The sequence below is a fragment of the Phocoena sinus genome, chromosome 10 (assembly GCF_008692025.1).
Source record: "Phocoena sinus isolate mPhoSin1 chromosome 10, mPhoSin1.pri, whole genome shotgun sequence".
NCBI classification, from domain to species: domain Eukaryota; kingdom Metazoa; phylum Chordata; class Mammalia; order Artiodactyla; family Phocoenidae; genus Phocoena; species Phocoena sinus.
Window position 1 is genome coordinate 49,087,537 of NC_045772.1, and position 26,727 is coordinate 49,114,263.

Consider the following 26,727-nt stretch of genomic DNA (forward strand, 5'->3'; position numbering starts at 1 on the left):
ATTAGAAAATTGGCTTGCATTATATTTCTGTTGGGCATTGCTGGTCAGAGCAACATAAATTTGTGGTAGATATTATATTAACCATCTTTGATGAAGGGCTTCCTACCACACTGGTTTTCTAACCACATTCTTTTCCTTGATTTCTGATCATTTGCAAGAAAAATTTTAAGAGGCACCCCCTTTGTAAAGGTTTGAGAGCCCCTAGAATTTCCTTTTTTACTTGCTTCCGACCACAAACGAATGATCAATGTAATCTCTGGATGAGGAATCAACATTTTACAAGAGCAAAAGGAGGAGGTGCACAAAAATTTCCAATCCCTGGATGGTGTGAAGTGAAAGTGCTTTCAAAGTATCCCACAAGAACGGCACAGGTGGGCATGATGGGTCTGTCTCCTCGTCAAAAGACCCAAGGAGTTGAAAGGAAACTCTTAACTACAACACCAAAATGCCACAAAACCATAGTTATTAATACCAACTAACTAGCATCTCTATCTGTCACCATCTCATCTTAAAAAACTTGTGAAAATACGTAATCCTGATGAGACTTCAACTAGGTATAAATACCAGTAGCAAAAGGAGACACAGTACATTCTTCTGATCATCTGCAGATCAGCTATTAGAAAAGAGAGACCAGCTACGTCCTTGGGACCTGATCAACTTAATACAGGAGCTACAACTACTTCACCTAACTCTCTCCGAAACAATGAAATATACCAGTTATTTCTTAGCTTTTCAGCTATGCGTGATTTTGGGTTCTTCTGGCTTTTACTGCCAGGCCCCATTTTTTAAAGAAATACAAAACCTAAAGGAATATTTTGTAAGTATGACCTTTTAATAATGCTTGTGGTTGAAGTGACTGATGTTTAATGTTAACTTGTAATTGTATCTATGATGGGCTCTCATCTCTAGCCCACAGTCATCTTGAGAAGACTTGGTGTTATTGTGGCTCTTGTTGGCTGGATGTGCTTTTTTGACTAAACGATCTAGATAATGCTTTAACTCTCTGCTCAATTTGCTATGGAGATTCAGTGGGGATTCATGAATCCTCCAAAAGATGGGCATAATACGGGTATAATTTAGAGCATTGCTAATTTTGTGATGAGAATCCGTTTAATTATGATGTCAAGTAGTATGCATACTGAAAAAATGACTAGGTCTTTGTTTCTGATTTCTCAGGCTGCTATGATGGTGACAGTCAAAGGAAGGTCAAGATTAGCTTTAAAAATGGTCATTTGAAATAACTGATCAATTAAAGAAGATGAGGTCCTTAAAGCTTTGGCTTAAAAAAAAATCACTTACAGGTGTTTTTCTCCAAAAAGTGGTTTTAAAATTTTACTGTCCCATCCAGATTGTCTGTGAATTACTCTTGGAGTAGTCATTTGCTGAGATTTTTTTGTAGGAGTTTAATCTGCTTTCTATTTAAAAATTTTTTTCTTTCATTTTATGAGTTTCTTAAAATTTTTACTTATGGTTAATTAAAATAGTTTTTTCCATTTTAAATATTTTCTTATATGTCCAAAATTTAGCTACTATAATTACAGCTGGAGCTATCTTTTAAAGCTGACATAATATCTTATAGGAGGGCACAGGTAGAGGTTATAGAAACCTGTACCATAGCGGGGCAGTATTTTATAGTGAGATGGCTTTGCTGGGGTTTTTCACTAGACCTAAAAATACTTTCTGTCCCTTACTATAGTTATTTGGGACAACTGAAGTATCATCAGCCTTGTTGAGTTCATTTGTGAAGTTATATTAGTAAATAAGAAAGCTAAAATAGCATGATAGTCTTTGGCTGTATCCAACACGATGGCTTTTGAGAAAACATTGTTAGAACCAAACAGAGTGTTGAAAATAAAATCAGTGAACGCTGTCAGCATCCAAGTTCAATAAAACTTGAAGTACAGTTTTAGGGCAATTTATGGACTGATTGTAAACCAATTTTTTCCTGTTTTGTTTTGTTTTCTCAGAATGCAAGTAACCCAGATGTAGCTGGTGGTGGGCCTCTTTTCTTACAAATTCTGGAGAATTGGAAAGATGTAAGCTGAACATTTCCACTTGGCTAATTTTCCTATTGCTTATTTTCTGATGGATAAATTCACATCAACTTCTCTTTGTGCCATTTTCTCCCAAGGAGAGTGACAAAAAAATAATTCAGAGCCAAATCGTCTCCTTCTACTTCAAACTCTTTGAAAACTTAAAAGGTAACCAGATCATTCAAAGGAGCATGGATATCATCAAGCAGGACATGTTTCAGAAGTTCTTAAATGGCAGCTCTGAGAAACTGGATGACTTCAAAAAGCTGATTCAAATTCCGGTGAGATGATCTTAATTCTTTTTTTTTTCTTTTTTTTGGTTTCATTGCAGAGGCTCTTGCAAAGCACTTCATTCCCAGAAAGTAGAAATTAGCTACTGGGTACAGTTGTTAAAGCTATGAAATGAACCTGTGGCCAAAACCCCTCTTTACCAATTCTGTTTGTGTTTTGGGTGACTTTGCAAAGTCAGTTATGCGAGTCACTTAAATTTGCGATTTGGGAAAATACTGGAATTATGTCTACAGCACAAAGATAGGTGAATGAACAAATCAGTGAGAAAGAAGTAGGGAAGAAGTGGGGGGAGTATTGAAAAGCAGTTCTCCCATTGCCCCTTGTTTGTGTGTTGGAAATTCTCTTGCTTTGAATAGGATGTTGCATGTCTTAATGGAAAGAGCAGTGGGAGGGTGGGGGGAAAAGTGGGAGGGTGGCTCCTAGCTCAGCCACCAAAGAAATGTGTGATCTCAGATGAATCACAGGCCTGGCTGGGGCTGTTTCCTCATCTTAAAAGGAGCCTGTTGGGTTCACTATAATTTCTATGGTCTCCTTTGCTCTAAAATTCTACAATGCCAGAAAATGAGAATGAGTTAGGAGAAAGGTATGGCCTTTGAGGAGACAAAGGCCCTCCTACAGCCAGACTCTGGTCAACCTCTCAGATTGTGCAGCCCAAGTAGAGGTGAGAGTGTTTGTTTTTAGAAAAGAAAATAGGTAGAATTTATACCTTATGAAAGAACTGTCCTATCAACTTTTGGATACTAGAACATCTTGGCTGGAGAAATCCTTAGGCTCCTCAGCTTTATCTTATCAAATTGCCTTGAGTCTTTAAAGTTATGGTTTCTAGAAGGTGAAAAATAACTTTGAAGCATAAAGACGTCACATTTTCCAAAATTTCATCTAAGAGACAAAGGCCTCCAGATTTTTTGGGGGGCGGGGGGGGGTTGGCTTTGGTATAAATAGGCTTGAATGAGGAGGGGTCCCGTTATGACTTGTGCTCTCAGGATTTGTGCCCAGCTCTCCCTATGACTGGGTCTGCCTCTCAGCAATCTCACATAAGCTCCTAGGAAATGAAATAAGTGCTGCTCTTCAAGATTGCTCTAGTCTCCAGTATGTTCAATGGTATGAGAGTGGCTTGGAAAAATTATAAGACCATTACTACTTCCACTGGTAATGTTTTCCGGTGTTCAGCAGATATCCATTGGTTGCAGGCTAGAGAATGAAAAAGCACTTATTCCTAGCCCAGTGCTGCCTCTGGCTTGCTATTCAGTCCTGGATGAGTCTCTTAGTTTCTTGGTGATGCTTTGAACACTGGAAAGTTCAATTTATCACTTGTAAACACACACCCGGTAGAAACTTTTCTATTCTGCTGTAACTGGGCCTTGAAAAAAAAAACAACTGTTGGTCCCATCCTTCTGGAAGCTCCAAGCCTCCTGCTTCACAATGGGCAGTCCTGAGTGAGCTCTCAACCATTGTCTTTTTTTGCTCAATTGCGAACGTATTTAAGGCATGTTATGCCTTTTAGTCCTGCAGCCTAGTCATTCTCCGAAATGCGGCAAGGGGGCTGCAGTGTTTCCAGCTTTAGAAAGACATCTAGTGGCAGAGCAAAGATGAAAGTAAATGGTCCTCATTTTATGAAGCATGACTTCACCTAAATGGTCCTATTGGGTAGAGTGAGAAAATAGTTCAATTTGCTGGAATGGAAGGCAGGGTACCGGGAAATTTGCTTTCATTCCTAATTTTAAGTGTTATATACCAGTAATTGATTATTGCCATGTAAATATGATCGGTGTTTATTTTTAATCCCATTATGCAAATGATGAGACTGACCTAATTTGGGGGAAATTAAAAATTAATGATTTTCATCTGACTTGGACTTGGTGTTTACAAAGTACTGAACCTATACCAGTGGTTTTCAAACTTTGGTGGTGCCTGAATCACCTGGTGGTGTTAGTAACTACACAATGGCCCAGGCCTAGTCTGAATTCATACACCTGGGTGTCTGAGTTCTTCATTAGGTCTCCAGGTTATTCTTCTACACACCAAAGGTGAGAGCCATTGGCTATAGTAACTCATTTGATACTTATAGCAAAGACTAAGTACAAAGTGATTGAAGTGGTAGAGAGCCTAGAGGTCGTCTAAACAATCTCCTCATCGTTCAGAGGAGAAAACAGAGATTTGGAGAGGTTAAGTGACTAAAGTCACATGTATTGTACACACAGGATTCAAACACACATTTTTTTGTCACTACTTCAGGGCTCTTTCTGCTATATAATTTTCAGAATTCTGTAGTGGTAAATTAAAGGATATGTAATGTGTCCCACCATGTTACAACACAACTAGCAATTTAATTATAATTTTAGTCTTAATCACTGAAGAAACCAACATTACATATTAAGGTAATATATTGCTAGTGAAAAGAATTCACTTTAAAGGAATACTTCTACTTTCTTTGACCATGACAGCAGAATATCCTAATGATTTGTACGCCTGAAATTAATTTTGCTGTTTTCTTTCCCAATAGGTAGATGATCTGCAGATCCAGCGCAAAGCCATAAGTGAACTCATCAAAGTGATGAAGGACCTGTCGCCAAGATCTAACCTCAGAAAGCGGAGGAGAAGTCAGAATCTGTTTCGAGGCCAGAGAGCGTCGAAATAATCCTGCCTGCAATATTTGAATTTTAAAATCTAAATCTATTTATTAATATTTAATATTTTACATTATTTATATGGGGAATATATATTTAGACTTATCAAAGTATTTATAATAGTAACTTTTATGTCATGAAAATGAGTATCTATTAATTTATGTGTTATTTATAATTCCTGTATCCTGTGACTATTTCACTTGACCCTTTTTTTTTTCTGACTCACTAGGCAAGTCTATGTGATTACAAGGCTTTATCTCAGGGACCAACTAGGCAGCTGACCAAAGCAAGACCCTGTGGGTTGTGCATTTATTTCACTTGATGATATAATGAATGCTGATAAATGAAATGATGCCATCCAGTTGCTGCCTATTTGAGACTATGCCTTCTGAGCCACCGCTATGATGGCATGTCAGACAGCACTTGAGTGTGTCAGGCGATATGACTTGTCCCGTGATAAAAACATAGCATCTCATCTCATCTCATGCCTGGTGCTTCAGAATATTGCTGACAATTGTGACTGTACCCAAATGGAAAGTAATATGTTTGTTTATCAATATTTAATATATATGAATAAAGTATAATTTCATAACTATTTATGCTGTGTCAGACTTTTTCTAAAGTGGGGACCAGATTAAATGAACCATGGACTAATGAATTAGTATAAGGAGAGTCATTTTTAGCTGTGGAAATATTAGAGTTGGATTAAGACCCATTAAAATTGGTGTTTCTCTCTGCTGGTGATTTGTTGGTTTCCAGTGTTCCATTTGGTAGCTGTCTGAGTTATCTCTCCAAAATATGGATGTAACTATGTAGCCATTTACTTCAGAGCTTCTTCTGTGGAAAGTAGTCCAAATTGTTTAGCTTGGCACACAAAGGTTTATTTCCCTTTCTCCCTCAACTCCCCATGGCATCCTTCATCTTTGTATCCCCTTTGTCCTCTGGCCACTTTGGGCAAACACCATTTGGTATGGAATAGTGAGTGGGAACTCTAGGGAGAGAGGCTTGGATTGGAATCTTGGTCCTGCCATTACAAGTAGTGTGACCCTCACATTCTCTAAGCTTCAGTTTCCTCATCTGATAAAGAATTGTGCCTTCCTCATAATATTGTGGTGAGAGTTTATTCTTTCACTCAAGAAATACTTACTGCAGCACCTACCATGTGCCTGGTGCTGTTCAGGCACTTGAGATACATTTGTGAACGAAACAAACAAGGATCCCTGCCCTTGAGGAATTTAGAATTTAGCAAAGGGGAGACAGATAATAAACGAAATACATAATATGTTAGTAAATTGCATGGTATGTTAGAAGGTGATTGGTGCTATGGGAAAAAGGTAAAAAGGAATGGGGGAACTGGGAAAACTATAGGTGGGACAAAGCAAATGGGCTAGAGGTTTAAATGGAGTAATTATAATTGGCTTCATTGAGGAGATAACAATTGAGGAAGCACTTGTAAGAGCTAAGAGAGGATTCTAGGCAAAGGGAACATTTTTGCAAAGGCTCTAAAATGGAAACTTGCCTTGAATGGTAAAAGAAGAGCCAGCACTCCAGTGTGGTTGGAGCAAAATAAGTCAAGAATATCTCTAATTTTTTAGCTGAGCAACTAAACAGATGAAGTTGTCATCACCTGAGATGGGGAAACTGGAGGTAGCAGGTTTTGGGTGAAAAACTAGAAATTCAATTTTAAAGGTTAAGTTTAAGGAGTCCATTAGATTTCAAAGTGGAGATGCTGAGTAGGCTATTGGGTATATCAGTCTGGAGTTGAGAGAGAACTCTGGACGGTTGATGTTAATTTAGGAGTTGAAGGTAGAGCAGGTATTTAAAGACTTAATACCAGCTGAACTTATGAAGGTCATGAGTTTATATAATGAAGAGAAGGAAAGCAAAGTATTGAGTCTTAAGGCACACTATCTTTAAGAGGCTGGGGAGAGACCAACCAAAGAGACTGAAAAGAAATGGCCAGTGAAATAAAAGGACAACCTAAAAAATGAGATGTCTTGAAAGCCAAGTGAAGAAAACATTTCAGGAATAAACTGTATTAAATGCAGTTAAATCTGGTCAAATGAGGACTGAGAACTGAACACTGGATTTAGGAACATGGAAACCATTGCAGACCTTGGACAAGAGAAATTCAGTTGGAGGGTGAGGGTAAAAGCCTGATTAGAATGGGATTAAGAGAGACATTGGAGACAATAAACATGGATAACTCTTTTTAGAAGTTTTTTTTTTTTTTGCAAAGGAGAACAAAGAAAGGGGTAGATGTCAGGATATGACATCAAAAGAAGTTTTAAATTTTTTTAGTTGTTGCTTTTAAGATGGGAGAAGTGGCATGTTTACATATTAATAGAAATGATCTAAGAGTAAAACAATACATGATATAGGAGAGAGAGGAAAGAACTTCAGAGTACTTCCATGAGTAAGAAAGAGAGATGAACTGAGGACACAGAGGAATTGGCTTTAGGCAGTGCACAAAAAGTTTATCTTTGTTAACAGGTAGGAAGGTAGACTATGTGGGTTCTGATGTTGGTAGCTGAGTAAATGTGGTGGTGAGAACTTTTGGAAATTTTAACTGGTTGTTTAAAGTTTTCTCAGTGAATTAGAAAGCTGAGAGTGCAGCTCAGGGAGCGTTGGAGGCTTGCGAGAAGCATAAGAATGGATGGATCAGGAGAGTGCAATGTAGATTACCAGGCAACTTTACGGGCCCCCTTGAAGTCCAAGGTCATGAAATTATGGAACACCAGTTGGTGTAGCTGAGTGTTTGTCTCTATCCATATTGAGCTGTGGGTGAAAATATAGAGAGAAGAGACAGACAGTTACGTTTAGCAGACTTTGATTTGGCCAAGTAAGTAGGATAGGGAGAATGAGGACAAGGAAGTCATGGGGATACACAAGGGTGTACTCATGATGGCTCATGAATCGGCAATGAACTCTAAGCTGGTTAAGAAGGGGAAAGACACAACGGGTGTCCGGCCTTCAGAAAGTAGTCACTCAGAGGAATTTCACGGTGAACGGACTGCTACAGCTCCCGAAGTTACTGCGCCTCAACCCGAGGCCGCAGACGGTGCTGAATGCGCCCCACTGCCCATCCTGCCACTCCCTGCTGAGGACCGACTGGGCCTCAGGCCTCTCCTGGCGTCAGGACCGCAGCTCCCACTGCTCAGGCCTCTGAACGGGCTTCCGGGAAGATGGCGGAAGAGTAAGACGCGGAGATCACCTTCCTCCCCACAGATACACCAGAAATACATCTACACGTGGAACAACTCCTACAGAACACCTACTGAACGCTGGCAGAAGACCTCAGACCTCCCAAAAGGCAAGAAACCCCCCACGTACCTGGGTAGGGCAAAAGAAAAAAGAATAAACAGAGACAAAAGAATAGGGACAGGACCTGCACCAGCGGGAGGGAGCTGTGAAGGAGGAAAGCTTTCCACACACTAGGAAGCCCCTTCGCGGGCAGAGACTGCGGGTGGCGGAGGGGGGCTTCGAAGCCGCGGAGGAGTGCACAGCAACAGGGGTGCGGAGGGCAAAACGGGGAGATTCCCGCACAGAGGATCAGGGCCGACCGGCACTCACCATCCCGAGAGGCTTGTCTGCTCACCCGCCGGGGCGGGAGGGGCTGGGAGCTGAGACTCAGGCTTCGGTCGGAGCGCAGGGAGAGGACTGGGGTTGGCGGCGTGAACACAGCCTGAAGGGGGTTAGTGCGCCACGGCTGGCCGACAGGGAGTCCGGGGAAAAGTCTGGAACTGCCTAAGAGGCAAGAGACTTTTTCTTCCCTCCTTGTTTCCTCGTGCTCGAGGAGAGGGGATTAAGAGCGCTGCTTAAATGCTCCAGTGTTGTGACTCTGGGACTTCTCATGATCACTAACATAAACATGGATAATGGATATAATGCGATTAATTCTACTGGCTTTGGGGTATATAGTGGGGGCACAATTGCGAGTGTCAAGGGCAGAAAGGGTTAGTTGTCTGGGGCTTCCATCTCAACTACTTTATTTAATGCTCCCACAGCAATACTGTTAAGTGAAAAAGTTTATGTAAAGGCATCGGTTTAGTCCTTGACAACAATCAGAGGTCATTATTTTGATTGTTGGGTAGTAGCTGAATACCAGTGGGTGAGACTCGATCCCCATTCCCTGAGCTGCTTCTTCCAGTCTAAAGTTTTTATCAATCATTTCCAACAAAGTCAGGCTTCCCCATAAAAAAAAAAAAATCATTGTACAGCTACTAAAAAGAATGTCTTTCCTTTTTAGTTTTATTGCCTTCTTTTATTTTTCACTAAAATTTTATGTTAGCCATTATTAAATAGTTATACTGAATAGATAGTTGGTTGAAAGAATTGGGGAGGATTAGCAGCCGCATGGCACAGGGAGATCAGCTCGGTGCTTTGTGACCACCTGGAAGGGTGGGATAGGGAGGGTGGGAGGGAGGGAGACGCAAGAGGGAGGAGATATGGGAACATATGTATATGTATAACTGATTCACTTTGTTATAAAGCAGAAACTAACAGACCATTGTAAAGCAATTATACTCCAATAAAGATGTAAAAAAAAAAAAAAACAGAATTGGGGAGGATTGAGGTAATCTTGGCCTGTCTGGAATTCAATCGGCATCTGAATGCTTATAGGGAAGGAAAATATCTTCTCTTTTTTAGAGGCAGCATTATTTATTATATATATATTTAATTTATTTATTTTTGGTTGCGTTGGGTCCTCGTTGCTGCACGCAGGCTTTCTCTCGTTGTGGTGAGCGGGAGCTGTTCTTCATTGTGGTGCGTGGGCTTCTCATTGCGATGGCTTCTCTTGTCGCAGAGCACAGGCTCTAGGCGCTCGGGCTTCAGTAGTTGCAGCAAGCAGGCTCAGTAGTTGTGGCGCACAGGCTTAGTTGCTCTGTGGCATCTTCCCAGACCAGGGCTCGAACCCCGGTCCCTGGCCTTGGCAGGTGGATGCTTAACCACTGTGCCACCAGGGAAGTCCCGAAAAATATCTTTTTTCTCTATCATTTTAAACTCTTGACTGGGATCCCATAACAAAAGACAGATTAACAAGAGAAAAGCATACGTTTATTTAAATTATATGTGACACAGGGACCTTCAAAGGAAAATAAAGACCTGAAGAAGCAGTAAAACCTGAGTGTTTTTATGCTAGATTTGGTGAAGGATGGAAAAGTGTAGTAAATGATGGGACACTTAGCAAGGCCTGCTGCTGTTCAGATTCCCCTCTGAGTTCCTTGTCATCAAAGACTAGAATGCTCCTTTCCTCTGGTTATGTGACCTGCTTCAGGAGAAGGTCAGAAAGTCTTTTCTGCAAATGCTTTTTCTCAAATTCCTTCAGCGTGAAATATTCAATACATCAAGGTGGCATATTTTGGGGTATCATGTCCTGAACCCTGTTGGGCTCACAGGAGAAAATACAAAGGCAAGAGTTTCTTATCTTGCTCTCTTTACCTAGAATGAGAGTCTGGCAACCCCATGACAAGGCTTCTTTTGGGCAGATGGTGATGAAAGATCAAAGGTGAAAGTACCATTATGATCAGAGCTGCAGATGTAAAGCCACATCAGAGAACCATTGACATCCTGGGTATGACCACCCTCAGGGATGTGTAATAGGTTGGTGTAAAATAATACTAATGAGTAACCAGTGAACATGTGCTATGGTTAAGAGCTCTTCTTCAGGATTCAGCTAGACCTAGATTTCATTACCTGCAAAACTTTAGGAATGTTATTGACTATCTTCAAGCCTCTTTGTTTTCATCTGTAAAATGGGAACTGTAAGGTCATCGTGAGGATTACATTTTCAAAAATGCATGTAAAATGCTTGGAAGAGAGAGAAAATGCTTTGTCAAGAGTAACTATTATTATTAATGCTATTTTCATTGAATAAATCAATGAATCATAGTAGCTTTCTCACCATGACAAGTTCTCTTTAGTTTTTTTTGATCTGAAGAATTTTCCCCTTCTAGGAGAATAGGAAGAGAGAGCAAGTAGCAAAGGAAGTCAGTCAGTCAGAAGCCATTGACTTTACTTTGTTTTAATTGTGTTTTCATTGGCATCATATATCATTACTTAGGCTAATATGTAAGTTTTGTGAGGTTTCATGTCTCGGGGTCATCAGGGAAACATGAAATTTGGAACTGAGGTGTACAGAGCTTGTAAAACTGACCTAACTTTGGGGATTGAGGTCAGGAAGGTACAGAGCATTCTGGAAGTCATTGAGAGGTTGTGACATGGCAGTTTTGAAGAGGGAGGGGAGGGAGCATCTAGAATGTAATTCAAACCCTAGGGACAGGTGTGGCAAGCATGATTTTCAGAGATCTGTCCACAAAAACCTGGATTCCCACTGGTGAGCTGGGTCTCCGTGGCAGCATCTTGTCCTCAGCAGGAAGCTGGCAGGAGGGTGCTGATCAGGTTATCTGGTCAACTGCACTGGAACAACTTGGAAAGATGAAGGGGCAGGAGTCTTAGGGCTTGAAAGGTCAAAAGCGTGTCAGAATCCATCTGTTGCATCAGATCCCTGCTAAGCCGCTGTGGATATAAAACGATATGAATATTATGTCCTGCCTATGTCAGTATTGGTCAGACCCCAAGGTATGGACAGGCTGAGACTGAAACCACAGAGAGCTGGGAAAGGCCAAGATAGGGACCTGACAGCCCACATTAGATGGGAAAAGAAAAATGAATCATGAAGAGCTTTGTCAGAAATTCAATGGCCATGAATGGGATTAAAAACTCTATTTAACTGAGGTTATGGCACTTCTTAGATACTTCCTTTTCAGAAATACCAAGTTACTTTGAAGATCTGACACTGTCACTCATGAGTTGTGTGACCTTGACTAACTCAAAAGGTATTGGGTGGATCAAGTGACACATTGTTTGTGATTGTCAGTTACAAATTTCTATGGAAATGTGAGAAAGTATTGTTAGGGGAAACACTGACTGAAACTGCCCACCCTGGCCAGACACTATCGTAACCACTTGCATGAGTTATCTTAACAACAGGAGGTCCTGGTAAGGAACCCAGTACTAACAAACCACCACCAACTGGAAGAATTCGGGAGAGGTCAAAAGGAGACGTCAGTCCTTATGTCCTCCCAGAATCTTTCTCGCTGGAATCCATCTTGGCTGAGTGATGCGCATGCCACCAGGAAGGACCCTGAGTCAAAATGATTGGCCAGAGACAACCTGGAAACTAATTCCATCACCATAAAACCCAAGACTGCGAGCCACATGGCAGAGCAGTCCTCCTGGGTTCCCTTACCCTGCTGCTCTCCAACTGGGTGCCCCTTCCCAATAAAATCTCTTGCTTTGTCAGCTTGTGTGTCTCCTCGGGACAATTCATTTCCAAGTGTTAGGCAAAAGCCCACTCTCAGGGCCTGGAAGGGGTCCCCCTTCCTGCAACAGTATAATGCTAACACAATTCTTTCCTGGGAGGAACTTTGTAATATTCTGGATGCAAAGATTAATGAACTGCATGAAATGAGGAAATATAGCCTATTTTTTGATTCCTTGAGTTTCTTTGGGGCTTAAAGGATCAACTAAATTCTAATTTCTTGTATTTCTTTAAAACTTGTCAGCTCTTACTCATAAAACTTACCTTAAGAAAGACAATTCGGTATTTCCCTGGTGGCCCAGTGGTAAAGAATCTGCCTTGCAATGCAGGGGACACAGGTTCAATCCCAGGTCAGGGAACTAAGATCCCACATGCTGAGGGGCAGCTAAGCCTGCGCTCCAGAATTGCTGAGCTCGCGGGCCTCCACTAGAGCCCACGAGCCACAAACTACAGAGCCCACCTGCCCTGGAACCCACACGCCATAACTAAACAGGAAATACCCACGTGCCACAACTACAGAGAAACCTGCATGCAGCAACGAAGATCCCGCATGCTGCAACTAAGACCCGATGCAGCCCAAAATAAATAAATTTTTTTAAAAAAGAAGAAAGGCAAGTTCATTTTAAGAATGTGTAGTGGAATTGTCTTGAATCTTTAACTCATTTGTTTGACCTTGGAGTTCCCTCCCATTAAAATAGACTTTCTGTGCTTGTTGTTAGAGAAAAGTGATGTAACAGTGGAAAATGGAGAGAGGACTTTCAAGATGGCGGAGGAGTAAGATGTGGAGATCACCTTCCTCCCCACAGATACATCAAAAATACATCTATATGTGGAACAACTCCTACAGAACACCTACTGAACGCTGGCAGAAGACCTCAGACCTCCCAAAAGGCAAGAAACTCCCCATGTACCTGGGTAGGGCAAAAGAAAAAAGAAAAAACAGGGACAAAAGAATAGGGATGGGACCTGCACCTCTGGGAGGGAGCTGTGAAGGAGGAAAGGTTTCCACACACTAGGAAGCCCCTTCACTGGCAGAGACGGGGTGTGGGCAGGAGGGAGTCTTCAGAGCCATGGAGGAGAGTGCAGCAACAGGGGTGTGGAGGGCAAAGTGGAGGGATTCCTGCATAGAGGATTGGTGCCAACTAGTACTCGCCAGCCTGAGAGGCTTGTCTGCTCACCTGCCGGGACGGGTGGGAGTTGGGAGCTGTGGCTGGGGCTTCAGAGGTTAGATACCAGGGAGAGGACTGGGGTTGGCTGTTTGAACATAGCCTGAAGGGGGCTAGTGCGCCACAGCTAGCCGGGAGGGAGTCTGGGAAAAAGTCTGGACTTGCCTAAGAATCAAGACCATTGTTTTGGGGTGTGCGGGGAGAGAGGATTTAGAGCACCGCCTAAACGAGCTCCAGAGACAGGCGCGAGCCACAGCTATCAGCACAGACACCAGAGATGGGCATGAAACACTAAGGCTGCTGCTGCAGCAACCAAGAAGCCTGTGTGCAAGCACAGGTCACTATCCACACGTCCCCTCCCAGGAGGCTGTGCAGCCCGCCACTTCCAGGGTCCCGTGATCCAGGGACAACTTCCTTGGTAGAACACATGGCGCGCCTCAGGCTGTTGCAACATCACGCCGGCCTCTGCCACCGCAGGCTTGCCCCGCATTCTGTACCCCTCCCTCCGCCCAGCCTGAGTGAGCCAGAGTCCCCTAATCAGTTGCTCCTTTAACCCCCTCCTCTCTGGGCGAAGAACAGATGCTAGAGGGCGACCTACTTGCAGAGGCATGCCAAATCCAAACCTGAACCCCAGGAGCTGTGCAAACAAAGAAGAGAAAGGGAAATTTCTCCCAGCAGCCTCAGGAGCAGCAGATTAAATCTCCACAATCAACTTGATGCACCCTGTGTCTGTGGAATACCTGAAGAGAAAATGAATCATCCCAAAATTAAGGCAGTGGACTTTGGGAGCAACTGTAGACTTGGCGTTTACTGTATGCAACTGACTAGTTTCTGATTTTTATGTTTATCTTATTAAAGTTTTTAGCACTTGTTATCATTGGTGGATTTGTTTATTGGTTTGGTTGCTTTTTTCCTTTTTTAAAATTACTTATTACATTTAAAATTTTTTGTTTGTTTGTTTTGCGGTACGTGGGCCTCTCACTGTTGTGGCCTCTGCTGTTGCGGAGCACAGGCTCTGGATGCGCAGGCTCAGAAGCCATGGCTCATGGGCCCAGCCGCTCCACGGCATGTGGGATCTTCCTGGATGGGGGCACGAACCCGTGTGCCCTGCATCAGCAGGCGGACTCTCAACCACTGTGCCACCAGGGAAGCCCCTAAATTTTTTTTAATAATATATTTTTTATAACTTTTTGATTTAATTTAATTTAATTTTTTTTCTTTCTCTCTTTTTTTCTCCCTTTTCTTCTGAGCCATGTGGCTGACAGTGTCCTGGTCCTCTGGCCAGGTGTCAGGCCTGAGCCTCTGAGATGGGAGAGCCGAGTTCAGGACATTAGACCACTAGAGACGTCCAGGCCCCATGTAATAGTCAGCAAGAGCTCTCGCAGAGATCTCCGTCTCAACACTAAGACCCAGCTCCACTCAACGACCAGCAAGCTCCGGTCCTGGACACCCCATGCCAAACAACTAGTAAGACAGGAACACAACCCCACCCATTAGCAGAGAGGCTGCCTAAAATCATAATAAGTTCACAGACACCACAAAACACACCACTGGACGCAGTCCTGCCCACCAGAAAGACAAGATCCAGCATCATCCATCAGAACACAGGCACCAGTCCCCTCCACCAGGAAGCCTACACAACCCACTGAACCAACCTCACCCACTGGGGGCAGATACCAAAAACAACAGGAGCTACAAACCTGAAGCCTGAGAGAAGGAGACCCCAAGCACAGTAAGTTAAGCAAACTGAGAAGAAAGAGAAATACACAGCAGATGAAGGAGTGAAGTAAAAACCCACCAGACCAAACAAATGAAGGGGAAATAGGCAGTCTACCTGAAAAAGAATTCAGAATAATGATAGTAAAGATGATCCAAAATCTTGGAAAAAGAATGGAGAAAATACAAGAAATGTTTAACAAGGACCTAGAAGAACTAAAGATGAAACAAACAAGGATGAACAACACAATAAATGAAATAAAAAATTCTCTAGAAGGAATCAATAGCAGAATAACTGAGTCAGAAGAATGGATAAGTGACCTGGCAGATAAAACAGTGGAAATAATTACCACAGAGCAGAATAAAGAAAAAAGAATGAAAAGAATTGAGGACAGGCCCAGAGACCTCTGGGACAATATTAAACATACCAACATTTGAATTATAAGGGTCCCAGAAGAAAAGAAAAAGAAAGGGACTGAGAAAATATTTGAAGAGATTATAGTTGAAAACTCCCCTAATGTGGGAAAGGAAATAGTCAATCAAGTCCAGGAAGCACAGAGAGTCCCATACAGGATAAATCCAAGGAGAAACATGTCAAGACACATATTAATCAAGCTATCAAAAATTAAACACAAAGAAAAAATATTAAAAGCAACAAGGGAAAAACAAAAAATAACATACAAGGGAATCCCCATAAGGTTAACAGCTGATCTTTCAGCAGAAACTCTGCAAGCTAGAAGGGAGTGGCAAGACATATTTAAAGTGGTGAAAGGGAAAAACCTACAACCAAGATTATTCTACCCAGCAAGGATCTCATTCAGATTCAATGGAGAAATTAAAATCTTTACAGACAAGCAAAAACTAAGAGAATTCAGCACCACCAAGCCAGCTTTAGAACAAATGCTAAAGGAACTTCTCTAGGCAGGAAACACAAGAGAAGGAAAAGACTTACAACAACAAACCCAAAACAATTACGAAAATGGTAATAGGAACATACACGTCGATAACTACATGTAAATGGATTAAATGCTCCAACCAAAAGACATAGACTGGCTGAATGGATACAAAAGCAAGACCCGTATATATGCTGTCTACAAGAGACCTACTTCAGACCTAGGGGCACATACAGACTGAAAGTGAGGCAATAAGAAAGATATTCTATGCAAATGGAAACCAAAAGAAAGCTGGAGTAGCAAGTCTCGTATCAGACAAAACAGACTTTAAAATAAAGACTATTACAAGAGACAAAGAAGGACACTACATAATGATCAAGGGATCAATCCAAGAAGAAGATATAACAATTGTAAATATTTATGCACCCAACATAGGGGTATCTCAATATATAAGGCAAATCCTAACAGCCATAAAAGGGGATATTGACAGTAAAATAGTAATAGCAAGAGACTTTAACACCCCACTTTCACCAATGGACAGAACATCCAAAATGAAAATAAATAAGGACACAAAAGCTTTAAATGACACATTAGACAAGATGGACTTAACTAATGTTTATAGGACATTCCATCCAAAAACAACAGAATACATTTTCTTTTCAAGTGCTCATGGAACATTCTCCAGGATAGACCATATCTTTGGTCACAAATCAAGCCTTGGTAAATTTAAGAAAATTGAAATCCTATCAACTATCTTTTCCGACCACAATGCTATGAGACTAGATATCAACTGCAGGAAAGAAATACTGTAAAAAATACAAATACATGGAGGCTAAACAAAACACTACTAAATAACCAAGAGATCACTGAAGAAATCAAAGAGGAAATCAAAAAATACCTAGAGACAAATGTCAATGAAAACACAATGATCCAAAACCTATTGGATGCAGCAAAAGTAGTTCTAAGAGGGAAGTTTATAGCTATACAAGCCTACCTCAAGAAACAAGAAAAATCTCAAATAAACGATCTAATTTTACACCTAAAGGAACTAGAGAAAGAGGAACACACAAAACCCAAAGTTAGCAGAAGGAAAGAAATCATAAAGATCAGAACAGAAATAAGTGAAATAGAAACAAAGAAAACAATAGCAAAGATCAATAAAACTAAAAGATGGTTCTTTGAGAAGATAAACAAAATTGATAAACCATTAGCCAGACTCATCAAGAAAAAAGGAAGAAGACTCAAATCAACAGAATTAGAAATGAAAAAGGAGAAGTAACAACTGACACTGCAGAAATACAAAGGAACATGAGAGATTACTACAAGCAACTATATGCCAATAAAATGGACAACCTGGAAGAAATGGACAAATTCTTAGAAATGCACAACCTTCTGAGACTGAACCAGGAAGAAATAGAAAATATAAACAGACCAATCAAAAGCACTGAAATTGAAACTGTGATTAAAAATCTTCCAAGAAACAAAACCCAGGACCAGATGGCTTCACAGGAGAATTCTATCAAACATTTATAGAAGAGCTAACATCTATCCTTCTCAAATTCTTCCAAAATATAGCAGAGAGAGGAGCACTCCCAAACTCATTCTATGAGGCCACCATCACCCTGATACCAAAACCAAAGATGTCACAAAAAAAGAAAACTACAGGCCAATATCACCGATGAACATAGAAGCAAAAATCCTCAACAAAACACTAGCAAACAGAATCCAACAGCACATTAAAAGGATCATACACCATGATCAAGTGGGGTTTATCCAAGGAATGCAAGGATTCTTCAATATACACAAATCAATCAATGTGTTACACCATATTAACAAATTGAAGGATAAAAACCATATGATCATCTCAATAGATGCAGAAAAAGCTTTTGACAAAATTCAACACTCATTTATGAAAAGAACCCTCCAGAAAGTAGGCATAGAGGGAGCTTACCTCAATATAATAAAGGCCATATATGACAATCCCACAGCCAACACCATTCTCAATGGTAAAAAACTGAAAGCATTTCCACTAAGATCAGGAACAAGACAAGGTTGCCCACTCTCACCACTATTATTCAACATAGTTTTGGAAGTCTTAGCCATAGCAATCAGAGAAGAAAAAGAAATAAAGGGAATCAAAATCAGAAAAGAAGAAGTAAAACTGTCACTATTGCAGATGACATGATACTATACATAGAGAATCCCAAAGATGCTACCAGAAAACTACTAGAGCTAATCAATGAATTTGGTAAAGTAGCAGGATACAAAATTAATGCACAGAAATCTCTGGCATTCCTATACACTAATGATGAAAAATCTGAAAGAGAAATAAAGGAAACTCTGCCATTTGCCATTGCAACAGAAAAGAATAAAATATCTAGAAATAAACCTACCTAAGGAGACAAAAGGCCTGTATGCAGAAAACTGTAAGACACTGATGAAAGAAATTAAAGGTGATACAAACAGATGGAGAGATATACCATGTTCTTGGATTGGAAGAATCAACACTGGGAAAATGACTATACTACTGAAAGCAATCTACAGATTTAATGCAATCCCTATCAAACTACGAATGGCATTTTTCACAGAACTAGAACAAAAAAGTTCACAAGTTGTTTGGAAACACAAAAGACCCTGAATAGCCAAAGCAATCTTGAGAAAGTAAAATGGAGCTTGAGGAATCAGGCTCCCTGACTTCAGACTATACTACAAAGCTACAGTAAACAAGACAGTATGGTACTGGCACCAAAACAGAAATATAGATCAATGGAACAGGATAGAAAGCCCAGAGATAAACCTGTGCACATATGGTCACCTTATCTTTGATAAAGGAGGCAAGAATATACAATGGAGAAAAGACAGCCTCTTCAATAAGTGGTGCTGGGAAAACTAGACAGCTACACGTAAAAGAATGAAATTAGAACACTCCATAACAGCATACACAAAAATAAACTCAAAATGGATTAAAGACCTAAATGTAAGGCCAGACACTATAAAACCCTTAGAGAAAAATGTAGGCAGAACACTCCATGACATAAATCACAGCAAGATCCTTTTGGACCCACCTCTTAGAGAAATGGAAATAAAAACAAAAATAAACAAATGGGACCTAATGAAACTTAAAATATTTTGCACAGCAAAAGAAACCATAAACTAGACAAAAAGACAACCCTCAGAATGGGAGAAAATATTTGCAGATGAAGCAGCTGATGAAGGATTAATCTCCAAAATATACAAGCAGCACATGGAGCTCAATATCCAAGAAACAAACAACCCAATCCAAAAATGAGCAGAAGACCTGAAGAGACATTTCTCCAAAGAAGATATACAGACTGCCAACAAACACATGAAAGGATGCTCAACATCACTATTCATTAGAGAAATGCAAATCAAAACTACAATGAGGTGTCACTTCACACTGATCTGAATGGTCTTGTCAAATCATCAAAAAAATCTACAAACAATAAATGCTGGAGAGGGTGTGGAGAAAAGGGAACCCTCTTGCACTGTTGGTGGGAAAGTAAATTGATACAGCCACTATGGAGAACAGTATGGAGGTTCCTTAAAAAACTAAAAAGAGAACTACAATTAGACCCCTCAATCTCACCACTGGGCATATACCCTGAGAAAACCATAATTCAAAAAGAGTCATGTACCACAATGTTCATTGCAGCACTATTTACAATAGCCAGGACATGGAATCAACCTAAGTGTCCATAGACAGATGAAGGGATAAAGAAGATATAGCACATATATACAATGGAATATTACTCAGCCATAAAGAGAAACGAAATTAAGTTATTTTTAGTGAGGTGGGTGGACCTCGCGTCTGTCATACAGAGTGAAGTAAGTCAGAAAGAGAAAAATAAATACTGTATGCTAACACATGTATATGGAATCTAAAAAAAAAATGATTCTGGTGAACCTAGGGTCAGGACAGGAATAAAGACACAGACATAGAGAATGGACTTGAGGATGTGGGGAGGGGGAAGGGTAAGCTGGGACAAAGTGAGAGGGTGGCATGGACATATATACACTACCAAATGTAAAATAGATAGCTAGTGGGAAACAGCCACATAGCACAGGGAGATCAGCTCGGTGCTTTATGTCCACCTAGAAGGGTGGGATAGGGAGGGTGGGAGGGAGTTGCAATAGGGAGGGGATATGGGGATATATGTATACATATAGCTGATTCATTTCGTTATACAGCAGAAACTAACACAACATTGTAAAGCAATTATACTCCAATAAAGATGTTAAAAAAAAAGGAACAATGGAAAATGGAGAAAAAAAGTCTCCCCTTGAGTTTCAAAAGCCTAGGATGTTAAAAAATACAAAAGATTTATGAGGTAGACAAATAATTTGAGTGAGAAACATCATGAGCTAGAGGAGCAAGGCTCATCCCAACAGTGAGACCCATAAGAAACTCACTTGTCTAAAAGGTATAGGGAGAACTAGAAAGAAGGTGATGAGGGAGAATCTGAAAGAATCACGTGGCCCTGAATGGAGTCTCTATCTATAGGTCAGCCCGCTTCTCCTTGAGCAAACCATACATCACCTTGACTCACACAAACAGCATTTTTCTAAAGGATATTTTCTTTGATTTTCACAAAAAATTCTGGGAAACCAACTCTACTTCAAACTAGAAAAATCCGTTGATATTCCACCAAGCACTAGAATATGACTTTGCTTTATATTTTTCTGTTTATATTTTAACAAACATGGTTGACATTCTTCTTTGTTCGTTGTCACAGTGGCAGCTGAAGAGTAGTACAGTGAATGCAAGCAGGCAAGAATCAGAATAAAGCACTTGCTCTTTAACCATGAGAAAAATGATATTAATGATGAATGAAAAATAATTTCTGTATGTTCATGTAACTTACACATACTGCTATGGGTACATCAAAACTTTATCAGTATAGATAGAAAAGAAGAATAGCAACAACAGCAAAATGGATAGAAATCTGACCATTCTTATGCCTAGAAGAAGCTTTTGTGGGCTGGAGTACGTTTTTGGTAGAATCCAACAGCAATTTGTAAGTCTGTCTCTTGTCGTCCATACTGCTTGGGGACAACCCACCAGCAGATGCTTAAAGTCATCATTATTATTTGCCCATCATTAGCTTTAAGAAGGTGAGCTTGCTGCTCTCTAGGAAGTACTGGTTATTAGCATATTCACTGGGGCTGGGCTACCTCAGAATCCAAACATTTCACTTTAGAGTCATTCTGAATATGTTAATCCTCTTTGCTGCTCAGGGCTTCTGAGGACTTTGCCTAGACAACCGGAAATCTTTCTGAGAATTCAGGCATCCATTGGTGAGCTAATAGAGACCTAGCACATAAACGATCTGTAACTTTAGGCCTTCAGGTTCAGGGAAAATGAGCTGATATTGTATAGTATGGAAACTTTTAAAAATGCTAAACAAATATAAGAGAGCAGGTAGTGTTACATGGATGTGTGGGTGGTCCTACTTTATCTCAGTTTGGTGAAGTAAGAGTTGTCTTTAGCTTTGAAGAGCAGATGGTGTAAAATAAACAAAGACGTCTCAGCAGAATAGACTTCAAACGTGGGGAAGTGAAGTCAGCTGATTCAAGGGAAAAGCATACTCATTTATCTCTAAGGTAAAGGTGCCTAGTCCACTTCACACCTCATGGGAGTGTGAGAAGAGGACCAATCAGTTAAATCGGAGTTTTCTAACCGCTGATATGGCAATTGCCCAGTTCAGTTTAATTGCAATGTTTGATCATTAAGATACACGTGGCTGAGCAGATTCCATTTTTATTTCTCTTTTTCAAGCTTATGTAGTTTTACAACACTTGTACTTGACCATAGGGGTTAATCAGACACCTTGACACCGTGCTACTTCCCAAAACCCAGGAAACAGGAAAATTTTTCCATTGTAAGCCGCTCAAAGACCACAGTTATTTCCTGGTTAAAACAAATAAAAACTCAGTATTTGTCCTAATACATATGCTCTCATGAAAACAATTTACCTTCAGGTCTATTGCTTATTCAACCCTTAAATCCTACCATTTTCAGAGAAAAGAAAGCTTACTAAGGCTTAGCCTATTTGTTCACCTATACATGCAATACAGAAAACAGAAATGTTTTAAATTGGTGGGGAAAAATAAATGAATCTTTTGTGTCTCAGAAGATTTTACTTTGTGATTTGAAAAGAAATGGGAAGTACAAAGAATGTTCCTGGAGCTTCACAAAAGTGTACTCAGTGGATCCCAATAGGGTAATTGTTCAAAATTACCTTAACATGGTTGTGAGATTTGTATGAACTTTCACGGAATTTTATCAGGTTTTACCAAGAGTATTTCTTTCCATTTGGAAATAACATGTCAAATACATCTCAATTTTTAAAATCTTTTTTTAAACATCTTTATTGGAGTATAATTGCTTACAATGGTGTGTTAGTTTCTGCTTTATAAAAAAGTGAATCAGTTATACATATACACATGTTCCCATATCTCTTCCCTCTTGCATAAAACCTTTTTGAAAGAAAATTATGAGTAATTAATCTTTGAGCCTTTCTAGGAGCTTTCTGGTGTCCAAAATGATTTCTCACTACCTGAGGTGGTGAATCATCTTTGATGCCAAAACAAAGGTCTCTAGAGAGGGTCTTCACATGCCCCGTGGGGATGTGAACAAGCCAAAGGAATTGAAAGAGGAATACTGTCTGTATAAGTTGAAACAGAATGATCAAGTCTAGGGATAGAGAGTTTCAAGCAATTAGGAAGGATAAGCCTGCCAATTAGCCTCCAGAATAGTTTGTCAGATGGAAATAAGAGTACCTATAGGGTCATTGCATAAATTAAGACAGAAAATGTAAGTTGCATGGGACATGGGGCAATTCTTCATTGCACAGAATTGTCTCATGTATTACAGGACTTCTAACATCCTTGGCCTCTACACCTGTGAAATTCAACTAGAATCTCTGGAATCATTGTGACAGAGTTGCTGTCACATTTACATTTCCAAAATTAAGTTAGTGGAGACAAGTGGGTACCACTCATTTAGCCCTAGGAACTTTGAACTAATTGAATTTTAAAGAGCCTTCCCAGTCTGTGCACGTATGAAACATACTTTGCATCCTTGCCTTTCTCTTCTTTCAAATCAATGATATATGATTAATCCTCCAATGGATTTGGCAAGACCATTACAAATATTTTCAGTTTATTTATTTACTTAGTTTTATTTTAATTTTTTTGCGGTACGCGGGTCTCTCACTGTTGTGGCCTCTCCCATCGTGGAGCACAGGCTCAGGACGCGCAGGCTCAGCGGCCACGGCTCACGGGCCCAGCCGCTCCACGGCATGTGGGATCTTCCCGGACCGGGGCACGAACCCGCGTCCCCTGCATCAGCAGGTGGACTCTCAACCACTGCGCCACCAGGGAAGCCCCCGTTTAGTTTTCTTCATTCATTGACAGTACTGTGCACTAATATACATCGAGGTACAAGGCACTGAAAACATCAGGGGAATAAGAAACATGAATATGAATAACAGATATTGGGTGAGTTAGGGGACACCAGAAATCTTGGGTAATTGACTCTCAGCTATTTTTGTTTTTATCATTAAGTTAAAGAACATGACCAGAGTAGAAAATGCTGCATAATTGGAAAATGACATGCTGGAAAATCTGGCTCAGGAGTCAGGAAATCCCCATCATTAGTTTCTTTAGGCTAACACACTGGGGTTGAATTGGACGTAACTGAAGAGGCCAGACCCCAAAGCCGTATCAAGTCTGCAAGTGTATCCATGTCTATATTACAACAGGACACTGTGACACGGATCAATTTATTGAATAATGTCGGTAAGGCAGTTTTTCATAATGTTGTTAAGACCAATGATTGTTTCCCTGAGTTATTTTTCTACTTTATTTTAATTCCTGACTCAAGGTTACTACAGATGAATCAGAAAAGCAAAAAACATCAACTCAGAGGAGGCAGCAACAAAGAAGAAAACACCATGAGTCACTGAACAACCACACCCTCCCAAAGTGTCCATGTGACTTTCAGACAGTGGTCTTGACACCTGGGACTTGGCATTTTTCCAAGGACCTCAAGTTATTAGATTTTTAACCTATGTGCATATCAGAGAGAAATGAACTATCTCATTGAATTCTGGCTTGACCTCTGTTTAAAAGTAATATTTTGGTTTTAAAAGATAAGTCTTGTAGTCACCGCTGCAGGGCTGCTGTTTTGTCCCCGTTGCCCAAGAGCTCAGATGGGGTGACGAAAAGAAAGCCAATTCATATATGAACCCCAGAGAAATATTTTTTGACCAATGATGACCATTTCCACGATGGGACAGTGACCCAGAGTCCCTCTTGAGGTGGGAGGAGGAGAAAAGAGGGGTTAGGGGAGAATTCTATGGCTTAGGGAAAGTATCGTTGCAAAGATCTCGAAGTCAGAAGAGACTGAGTTGGGAAATGAGTTTCTTTTCTTATGAGATTTTTTTTCCTGCCAAATATCTTAAAGGTCACATAGTTATTAGTATAAGAATGTTTTTAACCACATAAGTTTCAGTAAAATCAAAATTAAATGCTAGTAAGGAAACCATTTTTTTTTTTTTTTTAATTTTTGAATAGCAGGTTAGCAAAGAAGGAAAATTGCAGCCTGTAGGGCTGAATGACTTCTCGTTGTGAATGGCATAACACAGCCAGCGAAACCACAGACTGGGTTTTCTACCTTACAATGTGAAAACATATTTATTTTCGTCTTTTTCCTATCTCAAAGACTAGACCAGAATGTTGGTGTTAAAAACCGAGTCACCAAAACAGTGACACCCAAAGTGGCAAAACATGAAGGGACTTGCTCCCTGCAAGGCAGGGACTTCTGGTGTGGCTGGAGAAGCAGTTTCCTGATGCTGCTGACAAGGAGGCTTAGATGCTAGCTTTCTGCTCCTCACTAGAGATAGTCAGTGGGAAAGAGGTAGTCGTTGACGAGATGACAGGAAATGGCTTCTCAGAAGTGAAATGAGAGGCCATGTCTAGATTTATTAGATGGGAGAGGTAGGGGAGACAGGAAAGCAGGCTGGTAAAAGATTCGAGAGTAAGTAAAGGAGGGCTATGCTAATTCTGCTGCGCTGGACAGGAGAAAGGCAACGGCAGGGCAGTGCGGATAGAGTGGTCCCAGCTCTGGGGAAGACTGCCGTGGAGGAGCAGTTGGGACTTTATGTAAAGCATCTGTGAAATGGAGATGGAGATGCTAGGAATGCATTCCCTTTTCTCGCCTCCCCCATACACTCTGCTAGGGTACGCCCTGCACACAGTCCTCCGCATCTCCCTCTCATTCCTGGGGCCTGCAGCTCCCAGGCACCACCTCTGAAATGATGAGAGGAAGCAGCTTGGACAGATGTTACAGCAGTCACAGCAGCAGGAAAGCACTCAATGCAATCCATGCAGAAGAAGATTTAATAAGATGAAAAAAGTAACAATTTGAAGAGCAATGGAGAAGAGTCCTGTGTCCGTCATGGGCTTATGGTTGTAACTAAAATCAGAAGAAGAAAAGCTGAGAAAACACTGAGAATATGTGTCACAGCCGCATTAATAAAAGAGACATTGGTCTAAAGTGCAATACTAAACAGGAGAAGAAGTGATCACAGGGCTCTTGAGCTGGCCTTACAGGTCTGCACACAGAGCCTCAGAGGAAAGTTAAAGCTGGGTGAGAACAGAGCTTTGGGTAAATTTGCGAAGTAGGAAACATGCATCCTGTCCCCACTCACTTCCTCTTTGCCAGTCTCCTTTTTCTGGACCTCAAAGCCCTTTGTCTACCCAGGATCCCTTAGTGTGATTGTTCACTTAGGCCTGCCCTCCATCCACAAGGCCTCTTGCCTAGAGAGCACCCTCCTTGTTTCTCCCATCACAACTTTCACTTCTCTGTAACTCCCCACCTGGCTCACTCAACTGGAAGAAATCTGATAGGCACTTTTTCCCTAAGGAGCCAGATTGAATGCAGGCCTTTGAGCGACTTATCCTAGGGATGTTGATGTTTTCAAAGAATGTCCCTGAGTGTTAATGACATTCTAAAAAATCAAATACTAAGGGAGGTGCTTCATGCCCTGTAGCACAGGATGGGAGCATTTTTGCACATCCCATAAACTGCAGAGCACCAGTGACTGACCAGTCTGCTCCTATGCAAAGCTGTGAGGTCTTTATGGAGAGCATTTTAAATGAAATGCTTGGTCTGTGACGCATTTCATTTTATGCTATCTTGTGCTATTCTCCATTTTATCTCTCAAATGGATTATCAGTGTTGCGGGGACAGAAACAATTTCTCATACATTTCTTGTACCACACAATGTATAGGAAGATATTCCGCAAACAAACACCCCATTGTGTATTCAAGTGGGAGTATAGTGAACACTGTAGGAAGATTCACTTCAGGAAAAAAAAAAAAAATCTTAAGAGCGCCATAACCCAGGGCAATCCCACCACAAAGATGTAACCCTTTGGGAACTTGCACAAATTCAGTTCCATCAAATCCAGTTACTGCCACCATCACCCCACAACTAGATTTAGGTCTCTAAGAAAATGAATTAGCTTTTCATCCATTCGCGGAAAGTTCATTGAGCACCTATATAATCAAGCACTGTTACATGCACTGAGGCTATTGAGACTTCTAAGGGGTGATTCCTGCCTGCCCTGAAGGAACTCCTAATTTAATGG

General features: G+C 40.8%; 1 protein-coding gene across 1 annotated transcript; it reads left to right on the top strand.

Annotated features, from left to right (window-relative positions):
- The first annotated feature begins 621 nt into the window (after nt 1–621).
- Nucleotides 622–5,545, top strand: IFNG (interferon gamma). Its single transcript, XM_032645497.1, has 4 exons — nt 622–817; nt 1,968–2,036; nt 2,132–2,314; nt 4,828–5,545. Exons 1-4 carry the CDS (start codon nt 704–706, stop codon nt 4,960–4,962), a joined length of 501 nt encoding a protein of 166 aa, XP_032501388.1. The 5' UTR covers nt 622–703; the 3' UTR covers nt 4,963–5,545.
- The last annotated feature ends 21,182 nt before the right edge of the window (nt 5,546–26,727 follow it).